Raw genomic sequence first — 18,512 nt, 5'->3', positions numbered from 1 at the left:
CAAAGGCACCGGATGAACTGAAACGGGTCCCTATTCCTGCTCTGTTTCCCACCCTCCTCAGCCCAGAGGGAGCTCCAGGGAAGGCCCCCTGATGATGCCAGAGTCTGAGCTACTCTAGGAGAACAGGAAGGGCCCACATAGGGCATGCCTGGAACCACCAAGGAGCCACATGGGCCCCCAGGCCTGGGGTCAGGGATGTTGATGGTGTGGGTTGGGGCAGTCCAGAACACCTGGACTGGCCTTGGGGCAATTCCTGCACACTCTCAGAAGTATCTGTCCCTGCCCAGGAAGGGGACAAAAGCCACCCTGAAGACCGCAGTTGCTGGGCTCTGAGCTAGAAGCCACTTTACTCCTGGACTCTTAGAGTCACTGACCTCAGAGCCCAGGCCTAGTCCAGCTTGTCCCCACCCATGGAGGCCTCAGGATGACCTCTGACCTTCATGTTTTCCCATGGCCCTCACCTGGTAGACTGGCCTCTGGTTGGGGTCACATCCTGGCCCATCAGGAGCAGGAGGGTGGCTGAGACACAGGCCCCACTCCTCAACCACCCTCCTACCTGAGCTCCCTCTCCCACTCCCCAGCATGGCCAGCCCACTGCGCTCCAGTGTCCTTAGCTCTGGGCCCAGGGCCAGGTCCACATGTGTACTGAGTCAGGCTAGGAATCACTCATTCCCTTGTCCGGCTCTCCTCCCTGAGACAGAAGATCTGGTTCTGAAGCCACTTTACCATCTCAAGTCCAATCAGGGCAGACCCACGCAGGGTAGTTGGAGAAGCCAGGCTCCTTCTTCTGCATGACAAAGGGTGGGGCTGCCCTCCCTCCTGGCAACACTTCAGACCATTGTAAACAGTCTCCCAATCCACATTCGCTTTCTTTTTCTGACCTCGGACTAGGGTGACCAGATCTAGCAAATAAAAATATAGGACTCTGGTGAAATTTGAATGTCAGGTAGGTAATGAATAATTTTTTAGTATAATTATGTCCCAAATTGTGTCTTATATTTTATCTGGTAGCCCTACCCCTGGCTAATCATGCAATTGTTTTATTTCCGCAGCAAAACTCTTCAACCAGCCCACAAATTGACATTCAGGATAGGGGTCCCCTGTCTTGGGGGATTGTCCCCCTGCCCCAGCCTAGACCTGATCACTTGGATTGAGACCACCTGGCTCCCTTTAGGGCATAGGTCAAAACTAGGCTGTAAATAATTTGAGTGTGCCAAGAACTTTGGGAATTGCAAGACCTGACTTTATATGAACATTGATCGTTAACTTTGTGAGCTTCGGGAAGCTGATATCTCCCTGAGCCTCAGATTTTTTTCAGCTCAAAAATTGGGGGAGGTTCCAGTGAGCTGAGACCACGCCATTGCACTCCAGCCGGGGCAACAAGAATGAAACTCTGTCTAAAAAAAAAAAAGAAAAAAAATTGAGTGAGAAGGTAGCCTGGATATTTCTTTCAACTCTAAACTCTAATTTTGTGAACAGCAGAGATGAGGGAGAGGATGAGGCTCCTTATTGGACAAAACCCCATTGGTCCCGAGCTCCCTGGCCTAGAAGGTCCCCCGAGAACAGTGGGGTGGGAAGTCTGGTTTCACAACTGGGGACCACCAGCTCAGGATCTCATGAGGCCCCAGGACCCTCTGACATGAGCCCAGGTGCTCATCCCTGCAGGCCGGATTGGCCCTTAGTCAGAGACCCCTGGCGTTGCCTGAGCAGTTCCAGTTCCTGTTGATTGGTTGCAGCAAGGAACAGGACTCTAGGTCCACTTATCAGCAACTGGGGAAACGGAGCCTCTTGCAGAGAATGAGAGCCCTACCTCTACTCTAGGAGATGAGCTTTTAAATTTAACTGGTCAGGCCGCAACCCACATTGGGGGTTCATGACCATTGTACAGACAGCCATAGCCAGCTGTTCATAGCCCAGACAGACTTGCCTTATCTAGACAGCCCCCTCCTCCCAGCTAAGGGACCTGTCTGGCTGTGAGCTCCCAGGAGGTCCCAGAGGTGTGACCTCCCTCCCTTTTTCCCTCCCCCGTCCCTCCCCTGTCCCTCCTCCCTCCACCCCAGGCTATAAAGGTAGCTGCCCAGGCCTGGCTCTCAGCACACCCAGCTGCCTGAGACCCTCCTGCAACCTCCTTAGGTGACAGTCCCACTCTGCCCACCACTCCTTCCACGCAGTGCCATGCGTCCCCTGTGGCTCTGCTGGGCACTCTGGGTGCTGCCCCTGGCTGGCCCCGGGGCGGCCCTGACCGGGGAGCAGCTCCTGGACAGCCTGCTGAGGCAGCTGCAGCTCAGCGAGGTGCCCGTCCTGGACAGGGCCGACATGGAGGAGCTGGCCATCCCTGCCCACGTGAGGGCCCAGTACGTGGCCCTGCTGCAGCGCAGCCACAGGGACCGCTCCCGAGGGAAGAGGTTCAGCCAGCGTTTCCAAGGTGAGGCCCTCCCTCCCTGCTGTCCCTGGTCCCATGGTGGGGATTGGGCCAGCTCTGCCCACTCCGGTGGTGTCACAGGTCTCCTGGCCTTGCAGAGGTCTGTGGGAGGTGGGGTGGGGGCTACGTCTAAGGGGCAGTGAGGAGGCACCAGGCCTATAAGGATGGCTGGGCCTCAGTGTGCAACCACGCAGGCAGGACTCCCGGGCTGTTCTCAGACTGCCACTCTGGGCTGAGCTCCACTTGGAGCATATTGCTTTAAAATCATGTCACAACCATTCGCTCCTGTGGAACTGGGGTATAACTATGTATTGCCCATCTTCCAGCATTGTGAACATCAAAATGAGTCATTGTAAATAGAAACATGTTTGGGTAACTGAAAAATACCGCACTTAGGTAGAATACCTGGGTCATACCTGGCAGTCAGGGGTGCAGCTGCAGCCTTTCACATCCCTGGGGCTGGGAGTCACCTCCTCAGTGCCCAGAGCTAGACCCACAACCATCCTGTGCTGCAGGCAAGCTGCGTGTCTGGGGACAGGAGGATGCTGGTCCTGAACAGGCAGGTGACCACGCTGCCAGCCTGGAGCCTCGGGTGTTAATGACACACTGGTACCTCTGAGGAGGGGGTTGCATGGGTCGCCGCCACTGACCTCAGGGCTCAGTATCTCCACAGAAGTAGTTTATAGGCACCTGGCTCCTGTTCCTTCATTTGGGGACATTACACTGGGCATGAGCTCTGTCACCAGAGAGGGAAATGAGAGCACATTCAGGCCTCTTCCTCTGCCCCTTCAGAAAAGCACAGCTCAGCTGGTGATCACAGACTTCTACTCGGGTTCTCTGCCTCCCACTTTCCATTCCCCCTCCCCCTCCCCTTCTAGTCCTGCCCCTAGGGAAGTCTGTGTTTCTGTCCACTTGAAGCCCCAGCTCTTTGTGCAGGGTCTCCAAACTGCCCCTACCGACTGAGGATGGCGGCGGCTAGTAAACAAGCCCCAACTCCATGTGACCGCTGTAGGACAGGGCTTCACTGCATTTTTTGTATTGGGGTGTATGTGGGGAGCGCTTTGTCTTTCCTGGCCCACCAGTTTCTCAGCCCCGAAATTCTCCCTGTGGTTACTGGAGAAATCCTGGGCGCTGCAACCTCAGAGCTCCCCTGGAGTCCGGGGAGGCCCCGCTGACCCCGCTGACCCTGCTCTTGTCCGCAGAGGTGGCCGGCAGGTTCCTGGCGTCCGAGGCCAGCACGCACCTGCTGGTGTTCAGCATGGAGCAGCGGCTGCCGCCCAACCGCGAGCTGGTGCAGGCCGTGCTGCGGCTCTTCCAGGAGCCGGTCCCGAGGGCCGCGCTGCACAGGCACGGGCGGCTGTCCCCGCGCAGCGACCGGGCCCGGGTCACCGTCGAGTGGCTGAGCGTCCGCGACGACGGCTCCAACCGCACCTCCCTCATCGACTCCAGGTGGGGGTCGCGCGGGCGCGCAGGGCGGGGCGAGGGGGCTGCTCGGCCCGGCTTGGGGGCGGGGACGCGGGGGGGCGGCGCGGGGTCCTCGGCCCGTTCCAGTCCCCGCCCTCACGCAGCGCTGGGTCTCCGTGTCGTGTGTGTCGTGTCCTCAGGCTGGTGTCCGTCCACGAGAGCGGCTGGAAGGCCTTCGACGTGACCGAGGCCGTGAACTTCTGGCAGCAGCTGAGCCGGCCCCGGCAGCCGCTGCTGCTGCAGGTGTCGGTGCAGAGGGAGCACCTGGGCCCGGGGGCGTCCGAAGCCCACAAGCTGGTCCGCTTCGCCTCTCAGGGGACGCCGCCCGGGCGTGGGGAGCCCCAGCTGGAGCTGCACACCCTGGACCTCAGGGACTACGGGTAGGTGCTGAGGATCAAACTGGTGAGCCTGAATAAAGAGGCAGAGAGAGGCAATTCAATTTATTCTGAAATGGACAGCTTTTCAGAGTGCTGTGGGAATGAATGAGACAATGTATAAAATTCTTTCTCTGACTCTTAGGAGGTCCTCAGTAAATATTAGTTATTAATTTTCAAGTTATTTCTAGCTTTCCATCCTATATAGCAAATATTCAGCTTTTTGAACTTAAGAGACGGATCATAAATCCCCCTCCCAGATGCCCTGTGACCGCAGCCTTCCCAGCTGACCTCTGACCCTGCCTGTCCTTGCCCCCACAGAGCTCAGGGTGACTGTGACCCTGAAGCACCAGTGACTGAGGGCACCCGCTGCTGCCGCCAGGAGATGTACATTGACCTGCAGGGGATGAAGTGGGCCGAGAACTGGGTGCTGGAGCCCCCGGGCTTCCTGGCTTATGAGTGTGTGGGCACCTGCCAGCAGCCCCCAGAGGCCCTGGCCTTCAAGTGGCCGGTTCTGGGGCCGCGACAGTGCATCGCCTCAGAGACTGCCTCACTGCCCATGATTCTCAGAATCAAGGAGGGAGGCAGGACCAGGCCCCAGGTGGTCAGCCTTCCCAACATGAGGGTGCAGAAGTGCAGCTGTGCCTCGGATGGGGCGCTCGTGCCAAGGAGGCTCCAGCCATAGGCCCCTGGAGGAACTTGACCTGTATGTGTTTCTGAAGTGTTCTAGGGCACCAGGAGAGCTGGTGATGACTGAACAGCTGATGGACAAATCTCTGTTATCTGTAGTGAGCCCTGAATTTGCTTCCTCTGACAAGTTACCTCACCTAGTTTTTGCTTCGCAGGAATGAGAATCCTTGGCCACTGGGGAGCACTTGCTCAGTTTTCTCTGTTCATATTATTCACTGCACTATATTCTAAGCACTTACATGTGTGAAGATACTGTAACCTAATGGCAGAAACCCTAATGTGTCATTGTTTTCTTGTCCTGTCACTGGATCACAGCTAAACTCCTTCACCACCACTCTGGGTCTAAGACCTGGGGTTAAGTACGGGTTGTGCATCCCCAATCCAGATAATAAAGACTTTGCAAAACATGAATAAAACACATTTTATTCTGTAATTTTCTATTTTATTTTATTTACTTTTGAGACAGTCTTACTCTGTCACCCAGGCTGAAATGCAGTGGCACAATCTCGGCTCACTGCAGCCTGTCTCCCGGGTCCAAGTGATTCTCCTGCCTCAGCATCTTGAGTAACTGGGATTCAGGTGTGCACCAACATGCCAGGCTAATTTTTTGTATTTTTAGTAGAGATGGGGTTTTGCCATGTTGCCTAGGCTGGTCTGGAACTTCTGACATCAAGTCATCCGCCAGCCTCAGCCTCCCAAAGTGCTGGGATTACAGGTGTGAGCCACCATGCCTAGCTGTAATTTTCTATTTTAATCAAAGTTCTGCAAATTGAGGAAGGAACCAAAAGTTCTACAGGTTGACCTGATTGTAAAACTAAGGAAGTTTTACAATCAGGTCAACCTGATTATAAAACTAAGGAAAGAGCCTGAGTTGGCCAAGAGTTGGTAAAGATCTTGATTAAGTAATACAGGAAACTAGGATTAAAATGCTCTCAGGGCCAATGCAATGGCTCATGCCTGTAATCCCAGCACTCTGGGAGACTGAGGTGTGCAGATTACTTGAGGCCAGGAGTTCAAGATCAATCTGCCAACATGGCAAGACCCCGTTTCTACTAAAAATACAAAAATTAGCTGTGTGTGGTGGTGCGTGCCTGTAATTCCAGCTACTTGGGAGGCCGAGGAATGAAAATTGCTTGAACCCAGGAGGCAGAGGTTGCAGTAAGCCAGGATTGCACCACTCCACTCCAGCCTGGGTAACAGAGCGAGATTCTGTCTCAAAAATAAAATAAAAAATAAAATGCATTCCGATTCTAGTATCTGTGGTGTCTGTCCTCTCAGAATTGATATAAAAATCTTTTTGCTCTTGACACTTTGACTTTCCTGGGCATAGCGACTGGGCTTTATTTCAATTCTACTTGCATCAAAATAAAATGTGATCAAAACAATCATCTATACTTAATAGAGAAGAAAATGAAGCTTTGAAGTATCTGGAATGTATAGCTAGCTATAAGAGCTGTGCAGGCCGGGCGCGGTGGCTCAAGCCTGTAATCCCAGCACTTTGGGAGGCCGAGGCGGGTGGATCACGAGGTCAAGAGATCGAGACCATCCTGGTCACCATGGTGAAACCCCGTCTCTACTAATACAAAAAATTAGCTGGGCACGGTGGCGCGTGCCTGTAATCCCAGCTACTCAGGAGGCTGAGGCAGGAGAATTGCCTGAACACAGGAGGCGGAGATTGCGGTGAGCCGAGATCGCGCCATTGCGCTCCAGCCTGGGTATCAAGAGCGAAACTCCGTCTCAAAAAAAAAAAAAAAAAAAAAAAAAAAGAGCTGTGCAGACTAGCAAAGAAGCCAAGATGTCCAAGAATGTGAGTCACTCCCTTAGATTCTGAGCAGACAGAAGGAGCAAATGTCCATAATGTTGGGATATAACATGTTAGAATGCCAAGATTATAGGGGCTTTTAAGCTGTAAACTTGACGCAGGGTCTCAGCCTGAGACATGGACATCTTGGCTTCTTTGCCAGTCTGCATAGCTCTTATTAGCTGTAAATTCCAGATTATCTAAAGCTTAATTTTCTTCTCTTTTAAATAGAAACAATCCTGACTTTCATACTTTTACTGGGGATTTAAGAAAGTAGTCATTTTTGGCCGGGTGAGGTGGCTTATGCCTTTAATCCCAGCACTTTGGGAGGCTGAGGTCAGTGGGTCACTTGTGGTCAGGAGTTGAAGACCAGCCTGGCCAACATGATGAAACCTCGTCTCTACTAAAATACAAAAAAAATAGCTGGGCATGGTGGCATACTCCTATGATCCCAGCTACTTGGGAGGCTGAGGTGGGAGGATCGTTTGAACCCAGGAGGTGAAGGCTGTAGTGAGCCAAGATCATGCCACTGCACTCCAGCCTGGGCAACGGAGACTCTGTCTCAAAAAAGAAAAAAAGTAAAATAGTGATTTAACAAGCACTTCACACAACTGACATAACAAAGGCTGTGGCTATCTCAACTCACATTCTGATCCATCAAGATCTTTTCTTGATTTTGAAATAACCTTAACCTACTCAAGAACAAATTTAGAAATCCTTTTTCTCTCTGAAATCTTTGTCAGTGGTTCCAGCATTCTAATTACCAAGGCTGGAAACTTGCACTTGCCTGGACCCATGGCACAGATCAGATAGGTGGGGGCACCATTCATTGAGGCAGGGAAGGGAGGAGGACAGGCAAGTGCGGGAGTGGGGAGTGGAAAGAAGATTGGACAGGGCCAGTCTGAGGAGCCAACGGGGAGTCCAGGGGCCACACCCAGGACCCTGCAGAAGGTCAGATGTGGGGTCCTTGGCAGGAGATAAGAGAGCAGGGAAGGGAGATGGCCAGGCGCAGCTACACAGGGACAAGGGCAGAGATGATACTGAGGTGGGGGGCACAGAGGAAAAACTGGGAAATAACTAGTGGCTAGAGGTTTCGGGAGAGAAGGAGGAAGCCAGATGGGACAGAAAAGAACTGAGAGAGGCAGGAAGAGACTCTCCCCACCCCACCCCTGGACAGCCAGAGACTGGCGCTAGAATCAGGGACAGGGAGGTAAGGAGGATATTTTTACATCGTTACAGAAAAAGATGAAAGCTCAGAAAAGAAAGAGAGGTCGGAGAACCTGCAAAGCTGTGCATGCGGGGTGAGAACTGCTCAGAGTTCAGAGAGGTTTGGTGCTGGAAAGAACCAGGGAGGAAGCTTTGGTCCAATCGCTGATTTTACAGAGAGGGAAACCGGGACCTGCAGAGGGGGCAGTCTGCTCCCTGATGCCCAGGGCGCGCGGTCCTCCCGGAACCCCGCCTCGCTTCCTGCGCAGCGCACAGCAGCACCTTGCGCGGCGGGCCGGCCCTGCCCTCGCGTGCTTGCTGTCCAGTTGCAGAGGCCACCGGCTCCCTGGAAACACCTGGCCCTGGGCCGGGAAGGCTCTCCGCGCTCTCAGAGCTGGGCTGGAGTCGGTGCCCTTGGCGGCCCTGGCTCGGGCAGTAGCGGGCTTGGCCCTAGGGAGCGTTGGAAATGCTGCGACCCCCATTTTTGCCCGAACGGAGACCCTCCGATCATTCACAGTCCGGCCTTCTACAGCGGCAGAGGAGCCGCGGCCTCTTGCAGGGTGCTCCGCGCGGTCCCCGACTGCCCCGAACCGAGGTGCGGGCTAAGTCCGGCTGAGCTCTCCATGCTGCCATCCCGCCACCCCGACTTCCCCAGGGCGGGCCTGAGAGCTCCTCGGGAAAATTCAAAGTACTACAGGGACCAACATTTGCAGATGCTCTCCCTGCGCCATGACTACCCTGTGCTTGGCCCGGGTCTCCCGGAGGCGTTCAGAGTGGGCTCGCGCCGGGATAAGAAAGAGGGTGCGCCCCGGCGGATCCCTTCTGGGCCCCTGGACGTGAGCTGGCCGGGCCGGGGCTTGCAGACCTCCGGGAGCAGCTGTGGGGCTGAGCGGCGACCAGGGGGCCAGGCCGGGGCCGAGGACAGCGAGGACCACCGCGGCAGGCGCAGTCGGCGGCGTCCAGGCTCGCGCCGGCGCGGGCGAAAGCTCCAAATTGGGCAAGCGTTGGACGCAGCTCTGCGCATGTGCAGGAGGCGCCAGAGTTTCACTTCGTAACTTTTAAGTGGTCGGAACACGACCCGCCCGGCCAGGACCCGCCAGACACGCCGCCGCCGCAGGTACAGGGGACAGGGGGTGTGAGGAGGGGGACTGTCGTCCTCCGCCTTTCCCGGGAGGCGCGGGGCCGGGTCCACTCCGGGGTGCGCGCCAAGTGTCTGGTTCCGGAACGGCTCCTAGCCTTAGCAGACCCCAAACCCCCCGACCCCAAGCAGGGGGTGACCACGCGGGATTGGGTGGGAGGAGAGGGTCAGGGCAGGGGACCTCGCGCCCCCATTCCAGCCCCGCGCTCCTCGGGACTTCCTGGCGGCTTTTCAGGCCTTCCCTCATCTGAGGCTCCAGCTTTTCGCTTTAAGGGCTGGTGACTCCTTCCCCACCCCTCTCTTTGGGATTTGTCAGCGGAGTCCGACCTCCCACCTAACTAGGAGCGCAGCCATGAACTCCTCGGACCCTGTGCGGGGCCACGCTGGGAAAGGGCCGGGCGTCCGAGTCTCCTGACCCTGGGAAGGCAGAGGCCACCTTCGGGCTGTTCCTGGATGACCACTTCCTGCAACCTTGGCAGAGTCCTGAGGAGGGAGGCTGGAGACTTGGGGACTCCGGGACTGGGGGACTGGAGAGAAGGGCGGGGGCGGGAAGAGTGAGGCGAGCTCTGCTAAGAAACCAAATCCGCAGAGGTTCCAGCACCTGATAAGACTCGGTACCTGAGGCCGGGCCTCAGTCATTCAGCCCCAGGCAGGTGGTGCCCTCAAGGACAGAGGTGGACAGAGTGGTGGACCCACTGACCCTCCCCTGACACCTGTCAGGTTATCCTCAAGTCTGCTGTGCCTTCAAGGGGATATGAAGGGAAGCCAAGGCTCCTTTTCCTTCACACGCCCCACTCCTTTGTTTAGTGTGGGGGCAAAGGTCTCTCCTGGCGGTTCACTGGGATCTAACAGAGAAGACGCCAGGTGGGTCTTGCCCTTGTGTTTCCCATTAGCTGGAGGGCTGACTTAAAATAAAGGCAGACAGCTCCTAGTTGCTTGCTAGGGCCTGGCTAAGTGCTTTACGGGTCTTATTTTGGGTGTGTGCCTCCCAACAGCCCCATGAGAGAAAGTCACCACTTGCATTTCCTGGAGAAGGAAGCCAAGGCACAGAATGGTTAGGCGGCTTGTTTGAACTGCGTGCTACTGAGACCTTAACGCCAGAGCCTGCTCGCATAATCCCTGAGCCACACTGCCTCTCCTTTCAGCCAGTGGCTGTGTCATTCCCTTTGTGCTCCAGGATAGAGGTAAACAGTTGTCCAGGTTATTGGGTCTGTTTGGTGTGGCCGTAAGGAGAAGTTTGTACTTTACTTTGCAATGTGCATCTGAAAGACCAGAGTTAGCTCCTGAGGCGAAGGCCTGGAGCTGCTTGTAGTTTTGCTCTCATCATCACAGGATTGAAAGATTTGGTGATGATAAAATTACCCTGAATTTGTACAGGGCCTTCTTGCAAGAACCAACAATATCCACCTACTTCCTGCAACATTCTGCTGGCATTTCTAGAGCTCGTCACGTTGGCCACCAGGCCAGTCCTTGCCTGGTGGAGACTGGTAGTGGGTTAGCACTAGTGGTTGACTTTGGCAAATTCAGACCAGCTGTTAGATTTAGCTCTGTCCCGCTTCCACAATCAGACGCTTGGGTGCACCTGGGCTGAACTTTGGGTTGGAAGAGTGAGGTCACCTGCTGCCCGCTCTGGCTCTTGGGTCTCAGCAGTAATTCTTGGCTTTCCTACCCTCGGCATATTGGCTAGGAATATGGGCTGAATGGAGAATTTCTGGAGGGCACAGATAAGTGCTGGGCATTCACACACATCTAGGATGACTGAATATTGCCAGGGGTTCTCAGCCAGGTGGTGCCACTGCAACCACAGTGTCTGGTTACTGGTTTGGCCTCCTCCACATCCTGCCAGCTGGGTGTTCCCCTCCCCCTGCCTTCTCCTCAGCTTGGCAGCGCTGTCCCATGGTGGCTGTGTTCCCAGCTGCCTGCGCAGGGCATGCCTGTTTGTGAAGATGCAGAGGAGCTGTCCTGCTGAGAGCCAGAGGGATGGAGCTGTTTCAGCGGGATCTGGACTTTAGGTGTCTAATGGGCAGGGACAGGCTGGGACTGAGCTGAAAGGTCTGAGAGAGACTGTGGATCCCCAGAGCTGTGCCCTAACCTGGGTGCTCATTGGAGAGGGCAGACAGGACTGGCCAACTGGCCTTACCTCCATCCCAGGCTGATAGTATTTGCCAGCTACCTCCCTGAGTTGTTATTAAACTTTATCAAACCACCCTGGAGAGCCGATTTGGCAAGAGGAAAGTTACTTAGAGGCATGACTGGGGCTGGAGGGGGACGAGGAGCCGCAGGTATTTCCCTCCAAGGAGGCCTCTCTCCTCTGCAGCTCTGGCGAGGGTGTGCCACTCCTAGCACCTCCCCAGCACCCTCCCCTTTCCAGGGACAATGCTCCCTCTGTGAGCATTTTATGGGGATGTTTTTTCTTTCCACTTCACTTTTCAAGCCTTCCTTGTTCATGCTGCTGTGTTCCTTTTTCCTAATTCTAACTCTTGGGAAACCTTGGGGAACCTCCCCAGCAGCACTAGCCCTCAGGGCCCACGTGAAGTCCTTTGCTTGGGGTCCTACCAGGAGCCCACAGCCTCCAGGGCTCCTGTGGGAGAGGGCTGCTCCATTAGCCCCAGCAGGTCCTTGACCATTGGCGAAGAGGAGAGAGGCTGGGGCCGCAGGTGGTGCGGGCTGAGGAAGGGGTCCGATTGCACAGAGGAACACTGACGATGGAGAACCCGTTCTGGGAGTTTGGGGAGAGATCAGGCAGGAGGGAGCCCACTGGGCAGAACCTAAAGCTCCGTATGGGCAGCATGTGTGCAGGGACGTGTGCTGGAGGGTTTCCATCCAGATCCCTAACTGGAAAGGGGTGGCTACCATGTGATGCTAGGTGTCTGTGATCCTTCAGGAAAGTGTACAGGCTGATACCCCAGGACCCGCTGCTCAGGAAAGCCCGGCAGGAAATGAGTATTGGGACTGAGGCCTGGCCCTTGGCAGCTTGGAAGGTGGCCAGGGCTGCTTTTGCCTTTACCAGAGACAGCTCCCACTGAGGACCTCTCCAACGGGCCCTTCGGCAGTCCTTCCTTCCCCTGGCGTCTGGTAAGTGTGGGGACAGGAAGGAGGAGGGGTAGGTGTTGGCCTGGAAGTGTTGGGCTGGGGTGTTCCATTGGGTAGTGCCACTGGGTGGGGTGTAAAGGGAAGCCAAGAACAACTGTGTTCCAGAGGCCACTTTTGTGACTCTGTTCAGAGCCAGCAGCTCCGTGACTCTGGCATCACAACCCCCACTGCCTCCAGCCATTGCCAAGTCTCTTAGAAGGTCGAGAAAGTGACTTAGCATTCTGAGGGATGCTCCCATTACCTTGGGCCTTCCGATCGTTCACCTTTCCTGTACTTCCGGTCGTGTGTGTCTGTGTGTGCGTGTGTAGGTGTCCGTGTGTGATTGTCCCCAGCACTGAAGGCCCAGGGCTTTCCCAGCACACACCCCACCAGCACTACCAGGTATCCAAACATCTGTTTGGGTTCTCTGTATCTTTTCTTCTTGTCCTCAAGATCTTTGTCCCCGTAACAGCTAGAAGGACCAGACTTAGCAGAAATCTCCTGGGAATTCTAGTTTCACCAGATTTGGGCAGGTGGGAGCTTAAACAAGGCCAGGCTGAACATGTCTTCTGGCCCTTCACCCACAGTACGAGAAGCTGGCCAGAACTTGGACACTAACTCCCGGGCCTCTGGTGTCAGGGGACAGACACCGGAGATTTCCATTAGCTTCACCAGGGGTGCCAGGAGCCTCGGGAAGGAAGGTCTGCAACGCAGCCTGGAGCAGTGTTTGCTCTGGAAATGCTGGGCCTTGCAGTTAGACTGGTGGTACCCAGGAGGTGTATGTGTGTGTGAAAGGGTGGAGCTGGGGGGAACCCAGAGGTCCCTGAGGAGGCCCTGAGACTCCCGACTCCCTCCCGCTCCGTACCCTGGATGACCCCCTTTGCTTTCTCCTCTGAGGCAAAGTAAGAAGAGGAACTGGCCTCTAAGAGTCAGGACACTGGGTTTGGGATTCAATTCTGTCCTGACCAGCTCCTTAACCTTGGGGCAGATTATTAAACCTCTGAGCCTTAATTTCCAAGTATAGCAGATGGGCCCATGTCTGGGGTTCCAGCTCTGGCATTCTGTGATTAGTGGGAGTGAGGTGTCTGCGGCTCTTGTGGATGGACCATTGTGAATACTTGGATGTTTCCTTCTTCCCTGTTTTTTTATCCTTGTGTTTTCCTCTTCCTGCCTTTGTGTCCTTTCTCCCTCTCCCTTGCCTGTACTCCAGATCTGCCAGTGGCTTCTGCAAGAGTGATTTTCCCATCACGAATCCTTGAGGCTAGAGGAACTTCAGGACCTCTTAAGCCAGCAGCTGCAGTAACTTCTGTTTCTCTCTTTCTCCATGTCACCCCCTCTGGGGATCTGCCTGCTGTGTCCTGGGTGAGCCATTCACCCTGACCATCTGATTCCCCGGGACTCTCCCACAATGGAGCCATTCTCTGTGGACAATGCCAGGCACGCAGAGGTCCAATGTCTTGCTCTCCCGGACTCCTTGCTGCTGGCTCCCCATGCCCCACCAGTCCCTGGGGAAACGCCCACCTTTGGCCCTGCCAGCACTGGTGGGAAACTGCAAGAGATTCAAGCCCTGAACATCTGCCTTGTTCTGTTGTCCTGTGCTCCAGGGAAGACAGACGCGATGACAGACTCCCCATTCCTGGAGCTGTGGCAGTCCAAGGCGGTGACCATCCGTGAGCGACTGGGCCTCGGGGACCAGCCCAATGACTCCTACTGCTACAACTCAGCCAAAAACAGCACCGTGCTCCAGGGGGTCACCTTTGGTGGCATCCCCACTGTCCTGCTCATAGACGTCAGCTGCTTCCTGGTGAGAGCCCTCATGAATCATGTCCCCCAGCCTCAGTAATTTGTATAAATCCCCCACCCAGGGCCTTCTGGGAAACTTAGATAAGAAGTCAGACATAACTACGTTTAAAGCCCACCTCTGCTGCTTACCAGCTCTGTGACTTGGGCATGTTACATAGCTTGTGTGCACCTCCCCTTTTTGCTCTGGAAAATGGAGATCATAATTCCTAACTCAGAGAATTTTGGTGATTAGATAAGGCCATGTGTGTAAAATACTCACATAGCCATGCCTGTAAGTATTACCGTGATTGCAGAGCTCTCAGCCTGTCCTGTCTTTAAGGACCTTGGGAAGGGTCATCTCATGGGGTTGAGTTGAGAGATGTGAATGGAGAATATGGATTAGAATTAAGCAGCTGCAATTCCCAAGTGTTACCTCTTGTTCCCTTCTGGCATCCCTGGGGTTTTTAAAGAATTAGAATGCCAGGCACGGTGATTCACACCTGTAATCCCAGCACTTTGGGAGGCTGAGGCAGGTGGATCATGAGGTCAGGAGTTTAAGACCAGTCTGGCCAACATGGTGAAACCCTGTCTCTACTAAAGGTACAAAAATTAGCCTGGCGTGGTGGCATGCACCTGTAGTCCCAGCTACTCAGGAGGCTGAGGCAGGAGAATCACTTGAACCCGGGAGGCGGAGGCTGCAGTTAGCCGAGATTGTGCCACTGCACTCCAACCTGGGCAACAGAACAAGACTGTCTCAAAAAAAAAAAAAAGAATCAGAAGCTGATTCTCAGAGCATACCCTCAGCAGGTATAGTCTTTCTTTAACGTAGATCTCCTTGTTCACAAAGATGCCTCCAATTTGAAATATGTCATTATTCTTCCTTATGCAGACTGAATGTTGACTGGCTGAGATTTATTGGGGTTAAAGTGCCCCTCTTTTCACAAATGCCATGGGCTGGCCAGTGCCTGTTGATACTGTCTCCTGACATGTAGCAGAGACCATCTGAGAGAAGGGGGCAGGTGGCTGTGATGGAGTAGACACCCTTGGACTGCTTGGAGCTGGAGACTAGGCTTGGGTGGGGAATGTGGGGAGGGTGGCTTAGGGTAGCAGGGAGGAGTGGGCAGGGGTGTGGGGGTGGATTTCAGAGTCGGTGGGATTAGAGGAGGGTGGCCCTGGGTCTTCAGGGTGGGGAAAGTTTGGCCAAGGTGAGGAGTACAGAAGGGGGCCTGGGCAGGGGCACTGGGTGGGTTGGGTGGGCATTGTTGCAACAGTGTTGGTTGAGAAGAGAGTCACTCTCTACTGGAGTGTGCTGGTGAAGGGGAATTTTTTTTTTTTTTTTTGAGACAGCATCTCACTCTGTCTCCCAGGCTGAAGTACAGTGGCACAATCACTGTTCACTGCAACCTCCTCGTCCTGGGCTCAGCAATCCTCCCACCTCAGGCTCTTGCACAGCTGGGACTATAAGCACATGCCACCATGTCTGGCTAATTTTTGTATTTTTGATAGAGATGGGGTTTCACCATGTTGCCCAGGCTGGTCTCAAACTCCTGGGCTCAAGCGATTCACCAGCCTTGGCCTCCCAAAGTGCTGGGATTACAGCAGTGAGCCACCGTGCCTGGCCAGGGGTGGATTTTTTTGCAGGAAGTTTTGGAGGTGGCGGGGTATACATAAGAGCCGGAGGGCCTTGGAGAGCATGGGTGTGTGGGAAACATCTGCACCGCACAGGCCAGGGCAGCAGCTGCCGTGGACAGGGAGGGCGGGCAGCAGCCACCGTGGACAGGGAGGGCAGGCACCTGCCGAGCAGGTTTCGTGGTTTTCCTACAACGTGACTCACCTGTCTTTGAAAATATGTCACCAACTTCCTGATTCCCCTGGAGAAAATCCCATGAGAACTCAGTGCCCCTGGGGTTCAGGTCTTCTGGATTTCCTTTAGGAAAACAAAGCCCACCTTCAAAACCCCTGTTTCTGACCAGAGCAGGTAGGGGTGTGCTTACTAAGATGTATTTCTCTACCTCCCCGAACCTCAAAGTGAGAGACCCTGTCTAGGGAGGGAAGAGAGGCAGAAACATGACAGGGACCCTGCCAAGGTGGACTGTGGGGAGTGAGGACAGTCTAGAGTGTGTAGATGTCTGGAGCTAACCAGCTTAGTCCAACCCTGGGATTGCCATTGGACACAAGCCTGCTGAGGTGTCCCAGCTTACCGAGGCTGAGCCAGCTAGAACACAGGTCTTTGTGGGGCCTCGCTGCCTGTGTGCTCTGTGCCGGGGGTCTGCAGGGCCTGCTGTCAGGGGAACCAAACTCAGGAAAACTCTGACCATTTCTGGCTCAGCCTGCGGAGGCTCTGCTACCTTGGTTCTGTAATTAAAAATGAAATTTTCTGGCCAGGCGTGGTGGCTCATGCCTGTAATCCTAGCACTTTGGGAGGCTGAGGCGGGTGGATCACCTGAGGTCAGGAGTTCGAGACCAGCCTGGCCAACGTGGTGAAAGCCCGTCTCTACTAAAAATACTAAAATTAACTGGGCATGGTGGTGGGCACCTGTAGGTCCAGCTACTCAGGAGGCTGAGGCAGGAGAATTGCTTGAACCTGGGAGGTGGAGGTTGCAGTGACTGAGATAGTGCCACTGCACTCTAGCCTGGGCAAAAGAGTGAGACTCCATCTCAAAAAAAAAAAAAAAGAAAGAAATTTTTGTAAAGTGAAAAAGGACCCTGGTGTCTGGGGCTGCTGTGAGGCTAGACCTTACCTTCCTGTTTAGGGGCCACTGAAGGCAGATCAAGGCCTGAGACTGGGGCCTTGTGGTGTCACTGCTGCCTTGAGAGCAAGGGACAGGGATGACGTGTATGACTAGGCAGACTCCAGGCAAGCTTGGCATCAGTGCTGGCAGCCTTGGCGGTGTGAGCACAGGTGATGGGAGCTGGTGAAGGGGGTGAGCAAAGCATCCGGGCTACTGAGCTGTGTGGCCTTGGGCAGCTCAGTGCCCTTTCTGGGCCTGAATGTTTTCCTTCTAGCCCTGTTGAGTGTGAGCGGGTGGGCTTTGCCCCTGAGACCTCTGTCTCTTCTAATGAGAAGCCATCCAACATGCTTTTACTTGGTTTCTTTTCTATTTTTAGTTCTTAATCTTGGTGTTTTCCATCATAAGAAGAAGATTCTGGGACTATGGCCGCATTGCCCTGGTGTCAGAAGCAGACAGGTAAAGACTTCACCTAGGCTATGAGCGTGCATGTGTGTATGTGTGAGTGTGTATATGTACTTGTGTGCCTATGAGCATGTGTGTGTATGTATATGTGTATTGTGTGTGTGTGTGTGTGTGTCTCCCTGGAATGGGCTGTGGGCTTATGAAGCCCTTTGTGTGGGCAGGACCCACACATGACATTGCTATTAGATTGTGTTCATTGAGTGTATCTGCCCAGCCTGTACCAATAGTTGTTCTTTGCTCTTCACCACAGACCCACGAGGTTGGCCCTTCTACCTTTATTGTGCTCACAAAACAAAACAAAACAAAATACAAAACCTTAGGCCCAGATGCTCAGCTCCTTCAAGGCTTCTGTTGGGCCAAGACCACGAATCTTGTTGGCTTCAGACTGGTTGCTTTAGATACTGAGGGCTTTCATGATCCTCTGAAGAGGATGCCCATTTTCTTTTTAAGTGATCATCTTTGAAATTAATTAGCATGGGGTCAGGACTGGGTGAGGATCAAGAAGGGCAGCAGAGCCCTCAGGGAGCTGCCCCACCCTCCTGCCAGGTCAGCGCTGGCTTTGGATGAGTCTGTTACAAAGCACGGGCTCCCTCAGCCAGGCCTCAGGTCCTTTCAGTTCTGCTTGGGGCTCTAGGATTCTCTCTTCATGCCACCTGAAGCATGTCAGTGAATTCTGGATCTGTACAACCAGATGTTCCAGCTCCAGCTGGCTGTTTGCACCCAGGATCTTGTGTCAGATGTGGCAATAGGAAGTGAGTGATGAAAACTCAGGGACTGGCCCCAGCTGCTACCCAGAGCCTCCCCTGGGCCCCTCAGGCAGACCCTCCACTCCTGGGCACCTCCTGACATGTGGCCTGTGCGGCAGGGTCCTCTGAACTGGGAAGAGGAGGTATACCTGTAAATGCACTCTTCTTCCCCGTGATCTCTGCTCTGGCATTTGCCAAAGCCTGAGGTGATGACCTTGGACTGTTGGGGAGAGCCTTTTGGAACATCTGATGCCTTTACGGCACATTCAGCTGGAAGTGGGGGCCACATACTCTGGTAGAAAAGACCACCTGGGGATTAGAGGACCCTGCTGCATCCCTGGCTGTGTGACCTTCGTCAAGTCCCCAGACTTATTAGGGTTGGTCTCCTCCTGTACCCTCTTCCCCATGAGGTCACTGTGAAGGTCAAAAGAGACAGTATCTCTGCAAAGGCTTTTATCATGTTTTTTTGTCATTAGAAGGGGGACAGTAGAACCAGGAATAGGAGACTAAAGAAAAGCAGTCCCAGCCAGGCATGGTGGCTCATGCCTTGTAATCCAGCACTTTGGGAGACTGAGGCAGGTGGATCACCAGGTCAGGAGTTCAAGACCAGCCTGGCCAACATG

At 54.4% G+C, this 18,512-nt stretch overlaps 2 protein-coding genes across 11 annotated transcripts in view; both read left to right on the top strand.

Annotated features, from left to right (window-relative positions):
* The first annotated feature begins 2,095 nt into the window (after nucleotides 1–2,095).
* On the top strand, nucleotides 2,096–5,379 carry LOC105710777 (left-right determination factor 2). Of its 2 annotated transcripts, XM_064383567.1 has the most exons (5): nucleotides 2,176–2,425; nucleotides 3,625–3,673; nucleotides 3,755–3,871; nucleotides 4,027–4,266; nucleotides 4,582–4,945. In XM_064383567.1, exons 1-5 carry the CDS (start codon nucleotides 2,176–2,178, stop codon nucleotides 4,943–4,945), a joined length of 1,020 nt encoding a protein of 339 aa, XP_064239637.1. The 2 variants fall into 2 exon arrangements, with proteins under 2 accessions (XP_064239636.1, XP_064239637.1); XM_064383566.1 differs by having other exon boundaries at nucleotides 2,096–2,425; nucleotides 3,625–3,871; nucleotides 4,582–5,379.
* A 3,608-nt stretch (nucleotides 5,380–8,987) lies between these two features.
* TMEM63A (transmembrane protein 63A) overlaps nucleotides 8,988–18,512 on the top strand; it is a 36,167-nt gene continuing 26,642 nt past the window's right edge. For 3 of the 9 annotated variants that reach the window (XR_010345091.1, XM_064383565.1, XM_064383564.1), the window contains exons 1-4: nucleotides 9,643–10,279; nucleotides 11,980–12,170; nucleotides 13,378–13,971; nucleotides 17,058–17,137. Coding sequence is in view for 8 of the 9 variants with exons in the window: in XM_064383565.1 (XP_064239635.1) it covers nucleotides 13,576–13,971; nucleotides 17,058–17,137 (476 nt within the window). In the remaining variant the exon portion in view is untranslated. Of the gene's footprint in view, nucleotides 9,075–9,642; nucleotides 10,280–11,979; nucleotides 12,171–13,377; nucleotides 13,972–17,057; nucleotides 17,138–18,512 lie in introns of those variants that run through there. The other 6 variants (XM_012459789.3, XM_012459788.3, XM_012459795.3 and 3 more) reach the window with 6 other exon arrangements.

Source organism: Aotus nancymaae, unplaced genomic scaffold, assembly GCF_030222135.1.
Source record: "Aotus nancymaae isolate 86718 unplaced genomic scaffold, 86718_ANA_hifiasm-v0.15.2.pri h1tg000032l_0, whole genome shotgun sequence".
NCBI classification, from domain to species: domain Eukaryota; kingdom Metazoa; phylum Chordata; class Mammalia; order Primates; family Aotidae; genus Aotus; species Aotus nancymaae.
Note: the sequence above shows the minus strand (reverse complement) of the source record. Positions and strands in the feature narration are given on the sequence as shown.